Source organism: Cetorhinus maximus, chromosome 1 (genome assembly GCF_964194155.1).
Source record: "Cetorhinus maximus chromosome 1, sCetMax3.hap1.1, whole genome shotgun sequence".
Taxonomy (NCBI): domain Eukaryota; kingdom Metazoa; phylum Chordata; class Chondrichthyes; order Lamniformes; family Cetorhinidae; genus Cetorhinus; species Cetorhinus maximus.
Genome location: NC_135879.1, coordinates 25,198,535 through 25,212,288, shown reverse-complemented (window position 1 = coordinate 25,212,288; position 13,754 = coordinate 25,198,535). Strand labels below are relative to the sequence as shown.

The following is a 13,754-nucleotide window of genomic DNA, read 5'->3' as shown; positions in this document are numbered from 1 at the left end:
GTGATATTGTCACTAGAATTATATTTTAGAGACCCAGGGTAATACTCTGGGGACCGGGGTTCGAATCCCACCAGGGCAGCTGGTGAAATTTAAATTCAGTAAAAGTATCGAATTGAAAGTCTGATAATGAAACCATTGCTGATTGTTGTAAAAACCCATCTGGTTCACTAGTGTCCTTTAGGGAAGGAAATCTGCTGTCCTTACCTGGTCTGGCCTACATGTGACTCCAGAGCCACAGCAATGCAGTTAAGTCTTAAATGCCCTCTGAACAAGGGTGATTAGGGATGGACAATAAATGCTGGCCTAGCCAGCGATGCCCATATCCTATGGACGAATTTTAAAAAGCCTCCTGAGAACATGTGTAACAATCCTGAATATCACAGTCCATGTTTCCCCCAAAATATGTCATGTTTTCAATATTTTTACTAGAACGTTATCTAATTCAGGATCTCATTGCTTGATAAAATTCCACTCTTTATACCCAAATACCTATTGACACCAAACTCATTATGTTGAAGGCAGAGTATAGACTTGGGAATGGAGGTGCTGCCAGTCAACACATTGAAAATGAAGAAAAACATTGCTGAGCATTGAACCACTATAAAACATATAACACTGCCGATAAGAATAACTCCCTGTGGATGTTTACATTTAAGTGGGAGTTAGACTGCTAGACAAGTAAAAAGGTTGGCCGCACTCAATATTAAATATAATTGGGATTGAAGTGTCTTTGCAACAATACTAGGATACAAAGCTTCCGAGGGCCCACAATTAAAGCGATCAATTCAAACATTGCGAATTTTCACTGAATGAAGCAAATACAATCGGAATGGGCAAATTCTTTCAATAATTTGAGTTAATCTGAATCCGACAAATTTGGTCATTTCTTCCGTCCGCTTTTCTTTACTGTCACCATCTGCGCTTGTGAAATAAGAGACAGCGCTTCAGACTCCTGGTCTGTCTCAAAACGCACCCTATTTTCTTTATACATTGGGCCTCAATTGTAAAGCGGTGGTAAAGAAAAATGAATCGTGGGAGAGGAGATGCGCAAATGATTCATGATGAGGGGAATTGTCGCTTGTAGATCCCTTAGTGTTGGGGAAAAATGATTGGGCAGGGCAGGGTGAACGTTGGTAATGTTTGAACAGGTGATGGAGAAATAATGGTGGAGATAGACACACCAAATATGTAGAGGGGCAATTGATTAAGAGACAAAAGCTAGAAAAGGGTCATCATTTTGCAATGGCGGAGATGAAAGCGAATCATGGCCAACTATGAAGAAGTGCTTAATAGGTGTCCGGCGTTGCTGGCACTGGAAAAGCCCCGAAGCCGAGTTGTCAATTATGACAATTGTCACTGACCATTGACTGTTTTGTAGGCAGAGAAGAAATACATATCTGAGCTGCTCCAATTCTCGCCTCTTGCACATCCCAAATTTCGTTTGGCCACGGTGCCTTGAGCTGCGCAGACCCTAAGCTCTGGAACTCCCTCCCTAAAATCCACCTTCATCTCTACCGCCCTCCCTCTCGGACGTTCCTTAAAAGCCAAGCTTTAGCCTGTCCTGTCGCTCGGTATCCAATTAGTTTGACATAGACCCTTTGGAACGTGAGAGGCTCCCGATTGAAATGCAAGCTGGCGTCGTGAGGCATATGGTACTGAGGACTTTGGAAGTTGCTGTTTATAAATAGGGGCACCGAGGAAAGCAGCAGCATGTTGAAGAACAGGGCTGGGATAGCTGACCAGGAGTGAGGTTAACAGCATCCCACACGCGTGCCTCAATACACTCAACAATACAGAATTCGTAGAGAAGCACTAAGCCCTGATGGTTACACGTGTGACACTATGCCTTCCATTGTCACCCAAGAGCTTCCGTTGTTAAAAAAAAAGGTTCTGCGGGGCCCCTAAGATTTTTATTGATGCAACATTTAAACCTAAGTATTGTTTGCCACAGGCCAAGGATCAGTACGTGATTTTAGGGGGGTCATTACAGGCTCAATTTCCAAAGTTTACGGACTAAGCGGAAAATAAACTTTAAAACCTCCTGTCACGTGACACATGGGGGGGCAGTTTTCAAAGTTAATTTAAAAAATATATATATTTATTCTTTAAAGAAGCAGAATGTATTTATAGCGATCCGAAAACATTGCGAGGTGAGAATATGGAACTTCTAGGGTGTCGTAGTGCAGTTTTACAGAAGTCTTTTCAGGTCCATCTCTTTCGGAAAACTCTCTCTCTCTCTCCTTTTGATGATGGGGGATTGACATCATCCGAACTCCTTCAAATATCCTTAAAGCAGCAGAAAACCGCGCGATTCGGCTGTTAAATAGGTCTTGCACGTGAACTTACACAGAAATCTGATTTTCTAAGAATTATCAGAACTTCTCGAAGCAGAGCGTGAACTAATAGAATTATCCGATCACTGGAATCCCTTTGAGCGGAGGTAACGTGCCCTATTGGTGTTTATGGAGTTTTTTTTTGCTAAAGCTGAATTGATGCAATTATTGGGTCGATTGTTGGAGATTTGCGCCAGATGGCCGTGGGCTTCTAAAGCTGCAGTTGCTCGTGTTTGCTTTTTCTCCTCATATAGGATGCTAATTCGCAGATAAGTTATGAAAAGGCCGCAAAGTTGTAAAACAGTATTCATGGGGTAGAATGCCCACCGGCGTGACCTATTACTAAATACATTCATGAGGCACCCTTCTTTTATCCATGATTTTCCACACGACGCTGCCTGTATGGAGGATCAGTAATAGCTTTTAAAAGGCATTTGAGTGCAGGAGAAAGCGAGAGTCTGTGCTTCGCTCTCACGTCTGTCTGGAATCTCCTTAGTGACTTTAAACCCACCCCCTCCCTTTCCCAGCGTAACAAAAAGAGAGACCAACTCAGAAAACGAGGGACAGTGAGGTTTAGAGAACCATAGAAAGCAGAGAAAAGGGGATTATACTAAATAATAAAAAGCGCAAAACAAGCAAATGCAGATGGTTGATGAAACTTTAGTTTTTTGTTGCAATAAAGATTATTTTGTCACAATTGCAGGTGTTTATATTTCAAGCCAGATTTAATCGGTGTAGACCATGGCAGATTTTCGTGTAAGCATTTATTCTGGAGAACTCTCTGCACGTGAATTGCAAACAGACACCAAAAAAAAACACAGCCTGCAATCCGTTTATGAGTGACAGTTGCAGTTTGTTCCATTTTAATTTTAAGGTGACAGTTGGGATTTTTAGTATGAGCTTGCCTGTCTTCACAAATAAGTTTTAAAACAAGAGCCGAGTTTCGTTAGCCCTGCGCGTAAACGCTGAAGACTTTCGAGTTTTCTTTCCTCTGTTTCGAACAAGTTTACTGATTCATGAAAGAAAAACTTGAAAACAAACGTGTACAACCCTTCTGAGATGATCTGGGAAAGATTAATAATTAAGAGGAAAATGTAATAACTGGCATGTCTTCACGGAAACGTAATAAAGTTAGGAAAACACACGTTCAAGCCGGAAAATGGATCAGCGAGTGGGCTGATCTAATGCAGTTCATAAAAAAAAGGGAACCCAAATCGGTTAGTATCTACACAGCGACTTACATTGAGTGAAAATTGTGTAACTTGATGGTAAGAAGAGCAGGAAATAATTAGGTTTAGACAATCAAAACGAGTAACGTACAATGGGAATATCAGAGATAAAGCGGGAAAACGGAGGCGAAGATTTATGGTTCGGAGAAGAGAAAAGAGTAGCCAGGGGAATTAAAAAGAAAAAAAGGTAGTTCGCATTGATATTGGACCCTGGCGAGAGGGAAAGGGAGCGACTGGGACTTGTCCATGGGAACCACCCCACTTTCTGACATTGTTCGGAGCTGGCGGGCGGGAGCCAATAGGCGTGGTCGAGCCCTCCCCCTCTAAACCCACCCTCCCTCCCTCCCTCGGGCTGGGGGATGAGGTTTGTGATTGGTCGCTGAGATTTGGGAAGGCGCGACGCCATTGGCTGGCCCGCCTGGCGGCACGCGCCTTTTGGGAAAGTTTGAGCGAGTTGGAGTGAAGTTTGTGTTGAGCTGGATCCGAGTGTTGAGCCAGAGACTGAAGTGCAGCACAGTTGACCAGAGTGCGGCTGACTTTTTACAGACAGGCAGACACAGAGACAGAGAGAGAGAGAGAGAAAAATACAACAACCCCGCTTTCCTCCGCCAAATATCCTCAACGGCTGCTCAAATTTTAATCTGCAAAAGAGAGTATTTTATAGAATCGACTCTCCTGGACGGGAAAGAAGTGGCTCTCAAAGAAAGAAAGGACTGCCGGGGACGCCGCCACTTTTACATGAAGGCTGCTTTGTGTCTTTGACTGCTGTCAAAATCCAGGCGTCAGATGTGTCCCGAGTGTGAATAAGAAGGAACCGGGCCCTGCGGGATCGACACGGAGTTGACTTTTTTTTTGGGGGGGGGGGGGGGGTGAAGTGAAAACACTTGGGAGAGCGACAGAACAGGCGAGAGTTTGTCAGGAGTCTTGTTTGTGTTGGTGTTGGTGGGCGGGGTTCGCAGGAGTTTTTTTGGGGGGGGGTGTGTGCGGCCGAGCAGCGGCTCCCCGCGAAGATGGGGCAATCCCAGCGGGAGAGCGCGAGGCGCCGGGCTTTCTTCCTGTCGCTGGTGCTGGCCGGCTGGATGGGCGAGGAGGAGGCGGCGGCGGCGCCGCCGGGGGGCATCACCGTCAGGTACCGGGTGTACGAGGAGCAGCCGGTGGGCACGGTGATCGGCCGGCTGGCGGACACCCTGGCCGGCCAGCTCAACCCGTGGTCCCGGCGCTTCCGCGTGATGCAGCGGCTGAACTCGTCGCTGCTGACGGTGCGGGAGGAGGACGGCGAGGTCCGCATCGGCGAGCGGATCGACCGGGAGCGGCTGTGCCGGCCGACGGCCGCCTGCCGCATCAGCTTCGACGTGATCACCCTGCCCACCGAGCACCTGCAGCTGATCCAGGTGGAGGTGGAGGTGCTGGACCTCAACGACCACGCGCCGCGCTTCCCCCGGCCCCTCATCCCGGTCGAGATCTTCGAGAGCGCCTCGGTGGGCGCCCGCTTCCCGCTGGACAGCGCCGCGGACCCGGACGCCGGCGACAACTCCCTCCACACCTACTCGCTCACCCCCAGCGAGCACTTCGCGCTGGAGGTCCGCACCCGGACCGACGGCGCCAAGTACGCCGACCTGATCGTGGTCCGCGAGCTGGACCGGGAGCGGCAGTCCCGCTACGAGCTGCGCCTCATCGCCTCGGACCGCGGCGACCCGCCCAAGTCCGGCTCCTCGCTCCTCCGCATCAGCATCGCCGACTCCAACGACAACAGCCCGGCTTTCGAGCAAGCCTCCTACGCCATCGAGCTGCCGGAGGACACGCCCGAGGGCTCCCTCCTCCTCGACCTGAACGCCACCGACCCGGACGAGGGCAGCAACGGCAGGGTGGTCTACTCCTTCGGCGGCCACGTGGCCCCCCAGGTGCTGGAGACCTTCCGCGTCGACCCCGACACCGGCCACCTGCTGCTGCTCCGCCCGGTGGACTACGAGCTCAGCCAGACCTACGAGATCGACGCCCAAGCTCAGGACCTGGGCCCCAACTCCATCCCGGCCCACTGCAAGATCGTCGTCAAGGTGGTCGACGTGAACGACAACCCGCCGGAGGTCGCCGTCACGCTGGTGCCCCTGGGCAACCAGGTGGCCTCCGTCTCCGAGGCCGCCCCCAAGGAGACCTTCATCGCCGTGGTCCGGGTCGAGGACCGGGACTCGGGGCGGAACGGCCAGGTGGTGTGCCGGCTGCAGGGCCACGGGCACTTCAGGATCCAGCAGACCAACGAGAAGAACTACATGATCCAGACCAACGAGACTCTGGACCGGGAGAAGATCGCCCAGTACAAGCTGAAGGTGATCGCCGAGGACCTGGGCACTCCAAGTTTCACCACTGTCCAGTACCTCACCGTCCAGATTGCTGACGAGAACGACAATGCCCCCCAGTTCCAGAAGAGCAAATACGAACTGTTCGTGCCCGAGAACAACTCGCCCGGGGTCTTCATCACCGTAATGACCGCCACCGATATGGATTTTGCTGAGAACAGCCAGGTTACCTACACCATTCTGGAGTCCTACATCTCTGGCAGCTCCATCACCACTTACCTGACCATTGACCCATCCATTGGAGCCATCTACGCACTTAGGACTTTCGACCGTGAAGAGATCAACAGGATTTCATTCACTGTCCAGGCCAGGGATGGAGGGACCCCTCAACTTTCCACCAACACAACAGTTCTTTTGACCATTCTTGACCAGAATGATAACTCACCTGCCATTCTAAAGCCTGTTTTGCGGAATGGTACGGCCGAAGTACCAATCCCGACTGATGCTGGGCCCAACTACTTAGTGACTACCATAGCAGCGATCGATAAAGACTCGGGCATCAATGCCGAGTTCACTTGTAGCATCCTTGATGGCAACCAAAATGGAATTTTCATTTTGGATTCAAGAACTTGTGACATTTACACCAATGATAGCTTGGTTTGGGGTCAGGAGAAAAGTTGGGACCTCGTTGTGGCTGTGCAAGATAAAGGGACACCGAGTCTCAGCACAGTGGCTGCCTTAAAAGTTGTGCTGGCTGAACCTGGGGAAGAAATCCACCATGATGAACAAAGTAGTTTGGATGACTCCATGATCATCATCATATCACTGGGTGTGATTTGTGCAGTTTTGCTCATCATCATGGCCATGTTTGCCACAAGATGCAATCGGGAAAAAAAAGATACCAGATCTTACAACTGCCGAGTGGCAGAATCCACTTACCAGCACCACCCCAAACGACCATCCAGGCAGATTCACAAAGGGGACATCACTCTGGTGCACACAGCGGCTGGGACGTTACCCATCAGATCCCAACACAGGGCTTCTCCTTCCTCCTCCCCAACCCTCTCAGGAATAGATCGGGGTCAGATGTGCAGCAGGCAAACCAACCATAGCCGCCAGTCTCTCAACAGTTTAGTAACCTTGTCGTCCAACCATTTACCTGAGAACTTTTCACTGGAGCTCACACACACCTCTCCACCTGTTGAGGTGAGCATCTTGAATGTTGAGAGTTATTTGTGGTTCCTCCAGTTTGTGATTCCAAACAATTAAAACAGTTGTCCTCCCACTCTTGATTGACCTAAAAGACAATATATATGGGTGAAGGGGTTTGTCATATTTTCCCACTAGCCTCTACCACATTCTAGCCTGTAATTTCTTTGTGTTAAGATGCTTTACCGTAACTTTCTATATATCTTTCATATTCATTTAGTTTTCTGGAAAGTGATTTTTGCAATCAAAGTGTGGAAATATGGGTCTCCTCAGTGGTTCACTTGGTTGAAGTGTGAGCACTGGTGTGATTTCAGGCCAGCAAGAAACTTGGTTCAATCCCTGGTTTATGCTATATTAGCTCATCTAAGTGTAATCATTGGTAGGAATACGACCATTAGCTTCAGCATATCTAAGTTAGAAGGGAGTAAAATTAGCTTTTGATTGCTCTCCTGTGTGGATCCATATGTACCTGTTTAAAAACTTGGTAAGGGCTGTCGCTTATCCAATGAGATCAAATTGCCCATCATCACCCACTGTCCAGTCCAGATGAAGAATGGCTGCTTGAGTTATGTGTCAGAAGGTGACCATTGCTCACAGAAGCATAACTGAGCAAAAAGCCTTCAAGTGGCTTGGGAAGATTACAAAACAATGTTTCGACAGTTCTGAGAGCCTATGTGTTTGATAACTTGCTGCCTAGAACCTATTATGTATAAATGCCTCAGCACATGGGATGTTTCACCTCATTGACACAGCTGTTTAATTACAATTTTAAAAATTGATTTGTTGATTTATGCTATGCCATTTAAGAGACCACATTATACCACAGGAGCATCTCTGCAGCAAATATTAGTGCACAGTAATGAATATGTACCAAATTCCTTGGTGAACTATTTTACTAGTGTTATTAACCTGTTGGCTTTAAATAGGTTACAACTCCTCTAAGGGTGCACAGATTTATTGTGTAAGTGCCCACTAGTTTACTGAAAATACTGCATAAGGAATTTCAACCTCTTATTAAGTTTCAAATGAATAATTAGTAGAGGAGCACAGAGCTCAATAACCTTACATTTTTTCTTATCTAGTTCTTCACCTCCATCACCCTTCCCCCTTACAAATATTTATTTTAAAGCACCACTAACACTCACCTCCACTTCTGTGACTCAACAGTTTAGTGAAGCCAACTCTGTCCACTAATAGTATATAATTATACAGAGTGACTTTCGCTGAGCTGCAGAGATGGCATTGATGTGCAATTGACTTAAAATCTTTGCTAGCAATGCCAGGTTCAAGCACCCGCCTTTCCTTACTCTGGGATTTTAACTTTTAATGCATCCCTCAGTCCTCTTATGATTGCAACATTTAACTTGTTCCAATTTTGAAACACTCAGGAGCAAGACATTAGTTATGATAAAACAGCTTTTAATAAAATTCTATCAAATATACCTGTAATGGGAAGTAGGAAATTTTGTAATTGAAAAAAACAAGTAAATGATTGAAATTCCTGATTAGAAATCTGATGACTTAAGGTAAACGTGCCCATGGATATTGTCTGTCTTTGTGGAAACATGTAGATACGTATTGAAATAGAAGAGTTACATTTTGTAGATTTTTGGCTTGTTTGGCCGTAACTAAATGTCCAGCTTGCATATAAATTAAACAGTTGTTGATAGCTGCAGTATCTAATTAATCGTTTTACTGTTGGATTAATAATGGGAGGAGTTCCAACCTGTTAAGAGGTTAATTGAAATTCCTGTGTGGTTGAATTGTACGGTTGATTCATACATACTACTGCTCTACCCAAGGTGTGGTGCCTTACAATTCAACACTGTTTTATTGTAACTGAAATGCTTTTTAAAAAACTACAATGTTCTTATTGTTGATGTCACTTGCTTCATGTCCTTGAATGGATCAGAGAAATAAATATACAGATTATAAGGGGTGAATTTCCATTGATTCACTAGAACTTCAGAGAAGACCTAAGAAAACCCTGGAAAAATAATGTAAGCAGTGTTTATGTTGTTTTTCCAGGATTTCCACACTCCTTCCTCTGAAGTCATGGCAGACGGTTAAGAACAGCCCTTGTGGAAATACATCTCTGTGTCAGAAAAATATTGCAGAAGCTATTAGAGATTTGTTTGCTTTTTTTTTTGCCTAAGAGTAAATTTGGTTTTCTATTTCTGTTGCATCTAGCAAGTTTCTCAGCTTTTGAGTATGCTGCATCAAGGCCAGTATCAGCCAAGACCAAACTTTCGAGGAAATAAATATTCCAGAAGTTACAGGTAAGGAAAAAAAAAACCATTGCATTTAATTGCTGCCTTTTCACGTATGCACATTCGTATAATATCTATGGTTCTAATGATTTGTTATTAACTCTTTGTAGATACGCTCTTCAAGATATGGACAAATTCAGTCTGAAGGATAGTGGTAGAGGTGACAGTGAAGCCGGAGATAGTGACTACGATTTGGGTAGAGATTCTCCCATTGACAGGCTTCTAGGGGAAGGTTTCAGTGATCTCTTTGTCACCGACAGCCATCGATTTCATCCAGGTACACTAATCACATTGTTTAACATTCACAGTAAAAACAATTATTGACCTTTAAGGCTTTGCAACACTTATATCAACATTTCATGCTGATCAAAGATGGGGAACAACATTTTTTTTTAGCTTTCTGCACCTTGTGGCAACATCAGGTAATCTTAGGTCAAAACTAAATAATTAACTGCAAGATAAATCTCTTCCCTCTCGAGCTTAATTCCAACCTCCAGTGATTAATTTAGTTTTCAAATTGTGCAAATTGTTGTTGAATCCTAGTTTTTTCTGCTTTGGCCTTGAGTCCACCCAGAATTGTATGGAAATGCTCAAAGGTCATTTGACTCAAGACCCTGTAGAAGTAGAGAGATACTTCAGTTTGATTCTCTGATGTCTCCGTCTAAGCTGGAAGCTGTGGTCAACAGTAGCATAGATTGGAGAATTCTGATGTTTAGACCCATCAGTGAGCTGAACTCCCTCTGAGAGTACACCATAAACACTTCTATCTCAGTAGCCTGGTTGAAATTCTAATATATTATATTCCCTCTCTTATTTAAACTTCCTGTTTAATATACCTACAATGTTTAACCGAAAGATACATATGCAAAATGCTAAATTTATTCATAGTGTATAAGATAAATTTAGAGTTCCTGTTTTTAGCAGCAATATCAACTGCAAACAAATGAGTTGTAGAGAGTCCAATACAAATTTTGTGTGGAGTCTCAATCCCTATTGAAGCAAGCAGCCTTCTGAAAATAAAAGGATCCCATGTGGGTAATATATTCAGCAGTTTCTAAAACCTCACTGACTAATGCTTGGTATGATTTCAAGGGAAGAGACAAATGGTATTGGCTGAAATAAAGAAAGCAATAATAATTGAATATAAATTGAGTCACATAAATACTATTGATAGCACGCCTTACAACATTTTCCTGTCTAAGATGTTATGCCCTCAGTCTTGCTATTGAACATGCTGTGTTTTATAAGCTTTGCACTTTTCTAGTATTTCTACTGCGGTGCATTGACAAGTTCATCAATTTTTACAAGTGGAATAAAACACTAATTCCTGCTTCTGAGAAAAATTGGCAGTTTCCATTTTGATCTGCCCTAAAAATAGTTTTTTTTTAATTCATTCATGAGATGGGGACATCATTGATAAGGCCAACATTTATCGCCCATCTCTAATAACTTTTGAGTAGGTGGTGAGTCACCTTCTTGAATACGAATGAATGGCTTGCTAGGCCATTTCAGAGGGCAGTTAAGAGTTAACCACATTGCTGTCAGTCTGGAGTCTCATATTGGCCAGACCATGTAAAGATGGAAAATTCCATTCTCTAAAGAGTAGTAGTACACCAGATTGGTTTTTACAACAATTTGGTAGTTTTATGGTCAGCATTATCGACACTAGTTTTTTTTAATTCCAGGTTTTATTTAAAATTAATTGAATTTAAATTGTCCAGCTGTCTTAGTAGGTTTTGAATGCATGTCTGGATCATTAGTACACACCTCTGGACTACCAGTCCAGTAACATAGCCACTATGCCACTTTAGCCCAATAGTGATGGAGCTGTGGGAAAGGTGATTAGAACATCAGCTGCTGTGATACCAGTGATCACTACGATGGGCACTTTCTTGAATGATGGTTTTTAATGATTTTTGTTTTGCAGCAATGAAGTTGTGCACAGATGAATGCAAAGTACTGGGCCACTCTGATCAGTGCTGGATGCCCCCTTTGTCTTCAGGCGTTTCTGCTGATTACAGGAGCAACATGTTTATTCCTGGTGAGGATACACAACAGCTACAGGAAGATGATTGTGACTCTTCAGATTCCAATGAGAAGAAAAAAAGCTTTTTGACCTTTGGCAAAGAGTCTCAGAATGAGGAGACAGAGGACCTGGGGACTTCATCCCTCTTGTCAGAAATGAACAGTGTTTTCCAAAGATTGCTGCCTCCACAAATGGACATCTATGCAGAATGCAGTGAAGTTGGCAGTGTAAATTCTTTGGAAAATAAAAAAGGACCTTTGGGAGTGAAGCCAGTTCCCTATCCACAAGGGGTGGCAGCTTGGGCAGCAAGCACTCATTTCCAGAATCCGGTGAACAGTGTTGGTATAGCTCCTGTTAATCATATAAATCCCCCACCAATCTCTAAATGGTTGCCTGCCATGGAGGAAATCCCAGAAAATTATGAAGAAGATGAATTTGATAATGTTCTCAGCCAGCTTGCTCCCTGTAAGCGAGAGAGTAAACATGAACTCATTGATGCCAGTGAACTTGTAGCAGAAATTAACAAACTTTTACAAGATGTCCGACAGAGTTAAAATTGGTTGTGTACTTTTTTTTTTCTCTTCCTCTTTTTTGGAAACTGGAAGATCGGAGAGTCATTGCCAACGATTTGCATTTATCAAGTAAATGTGTCTATGACTTTGAATACAGTTATATTTTCACATTAAGTATACCAATTTAAGTGTAATTATGTTCGTATTTTAAAAATACATTTTGTATTCTATTTATATATTTTTCAAATAAAACTTATTTTTATATTCTACCTTTTCTTTTCATTACAAAAAGCAATTTTAAATTGCCTCGGTGTAACAAAATATATTTTAACTTGATAATTAATTGATAGCAAGAGTGGAGCTACTTTGTGTCACACTTTAGCCAATACAATTCCAATATGTTCTGAAAAGAGTACTCTTTCACGACCAGTGGGACTACAGGTTATAGAGTTAATTGATACTCAAACACATTTTTTAATTTGTTATTTGTGTTCTGTCACTGTATTGTGTATAGTAGTTACTGTTTGTTTATCTCATTTGTGGTGCCCTAGGGCACTTGCCAACATGTCTTCTGTTCCTGTCAGGTGACACTGGGGCACCTCAGTATCACTCCTACTTTAAAAGGTTGCAATTGATTCATGCTGACATGGGTGACCCCAGTTTTTCACTGGCTACCCACACCACTGTAGCTGTATCTTTCTGTAGCATATTTTTTAGTTACATTAGCATGTCTGCCAAAAACAGAACCTTCTAAAACAAATATATTTTCTATGATAATGTATTGTAACTTGAAAAGGACATTCCCTGATAAATTCGTGATATGCAGTACCTGATATTTGGAACCTTGCCTGGATTTTTGTTTACCAAAAATGCTCCATATTATTCACTCTGTACTATTTAAGAGTGTCGATTTTAGATTCTTATGTGATAATACATTAAAGAGGTACTTGCTGTACAATTGATATTCACCAATATGGATGGGCACATAATTCACTCTTGATTTTATTGCTAGTTGTGAGTTATGATCAGTACTAAATTGCCATTAATGACATGTATTCTGTTTATACATTCCAAAAAATTTAAGTGGTAAAGAACAGATTTAATTTTTTAATTTAAATGGGAATTACATTGGTTATCTGATTGATTGGTTCCAGAAATGGCACCATCATACATCATACAATTAGTTTTATTTTGAGTTAATGGGGTGGATATGTATTATTGGGATTTCCATTCATTAAACCACAAGAACAACAATTTGTATTTACATAGTGCCTTTAACCAGGAAAATGTCCCAAAGTGCTACACAGAAATAATCCCAACAATTTTTTTTTTAACCAAGCCAAAGAAGGAGATATGTGAAGTGATGACTAACAGCTTGGTTCAAGAGATATGATTTAAGGAGGATCTTAAAGTACAACTGAGGTATAGAGGTTTAGGGAAGGAATCTCAAAGCTTAGATGTAGACTGTGTGCGGCGGAGTGTTTGAGCTGGAAGGCATGGGTAGGCTTCTAAATGAATACTTTGTGTCAGTGCTCACAAATGAGAGGGACGACATGGGTATGGAAATCAGGCAGAAGGACTGTGATATAATTTTTTAAATTAACGTAGAAAGGGAGGAGGTTCTAAGTGGCCTGGCAGGTTTAAAAGTAGATAAATCTCCAGGCCCGGATGAAATGTATCCCAGGCTGTTGAGTGAGGCAAAGGAGGAGATAGCAGGGGCGCTGGCAATAATTTTCAATACCTCTCTGGCCACAGGAGAGATACCAGAGGACTGGAGGTCAGCCAATGTGGTGCTGTTATTCAAGAAGGAAGGGATAAACCAGGGAACTGCAGGCCAGTCAGTCTAACCTCAGTGGTGGGGAAACTATGGGAAGCAATTCT

The 13,754-nt window shown here is 43.6% G+C and overlaps 1 protein-coding gene across 1 annotated transcript; it reads left to right on the top strand.

Moving 5' to 3' along the window:
* Positions 1 to 4,679: 4,679 nt before the first annotated feature.
* pcdh18a (protocadherin 18a) lies at positions 4,680 to 12,142 on the top strand. Its single transcript, XM_078538629.1, has 4 exons — positions 4,680 to 7,062; positions 9,256 to 9,344; positions 9,446 to 9,612; positions 11,263 to 12,142. Exons 1-4 carry the CDS (start codon positions 4,792 to 4,794, stop codon positions 11,913 to 11,915), a joined length of 3,180 nt encoding a protein of 1,059 aa, XP_078394755.1. The 5' UTR covers positions 4,680 to 4,791; the 3' UTR covers positions 11,916 to 12,142.
* Positions 12,143 to 13,754: the final 1,612 nt, after the last annotated feature.

Bases quoted from the DNA above. Each gene is read 5' to 3' on its own strand.
- pcdh18a (XM_078538629.1), top strand. From the start codon at position 4,792: ATGCAGCGGCTGAACTCGTCGCTGCTGACGGTGCGGGAGGAGGACGGC. The intron at 9,345-9,445 runs GTAAGGAAAAAA...AACTCTTTGTAG, and splicing joins AAATATTCCAGAAGTTACAG to ATACGCTCTTCAAGATATGG. The intron at 9,613-11,262 runs GTACACTAATCA...TTTGTTTTGCAG, and splicing joins CAGCCATCGATTTCATCCAG to CAATGAAGTTGTGCACAGAT.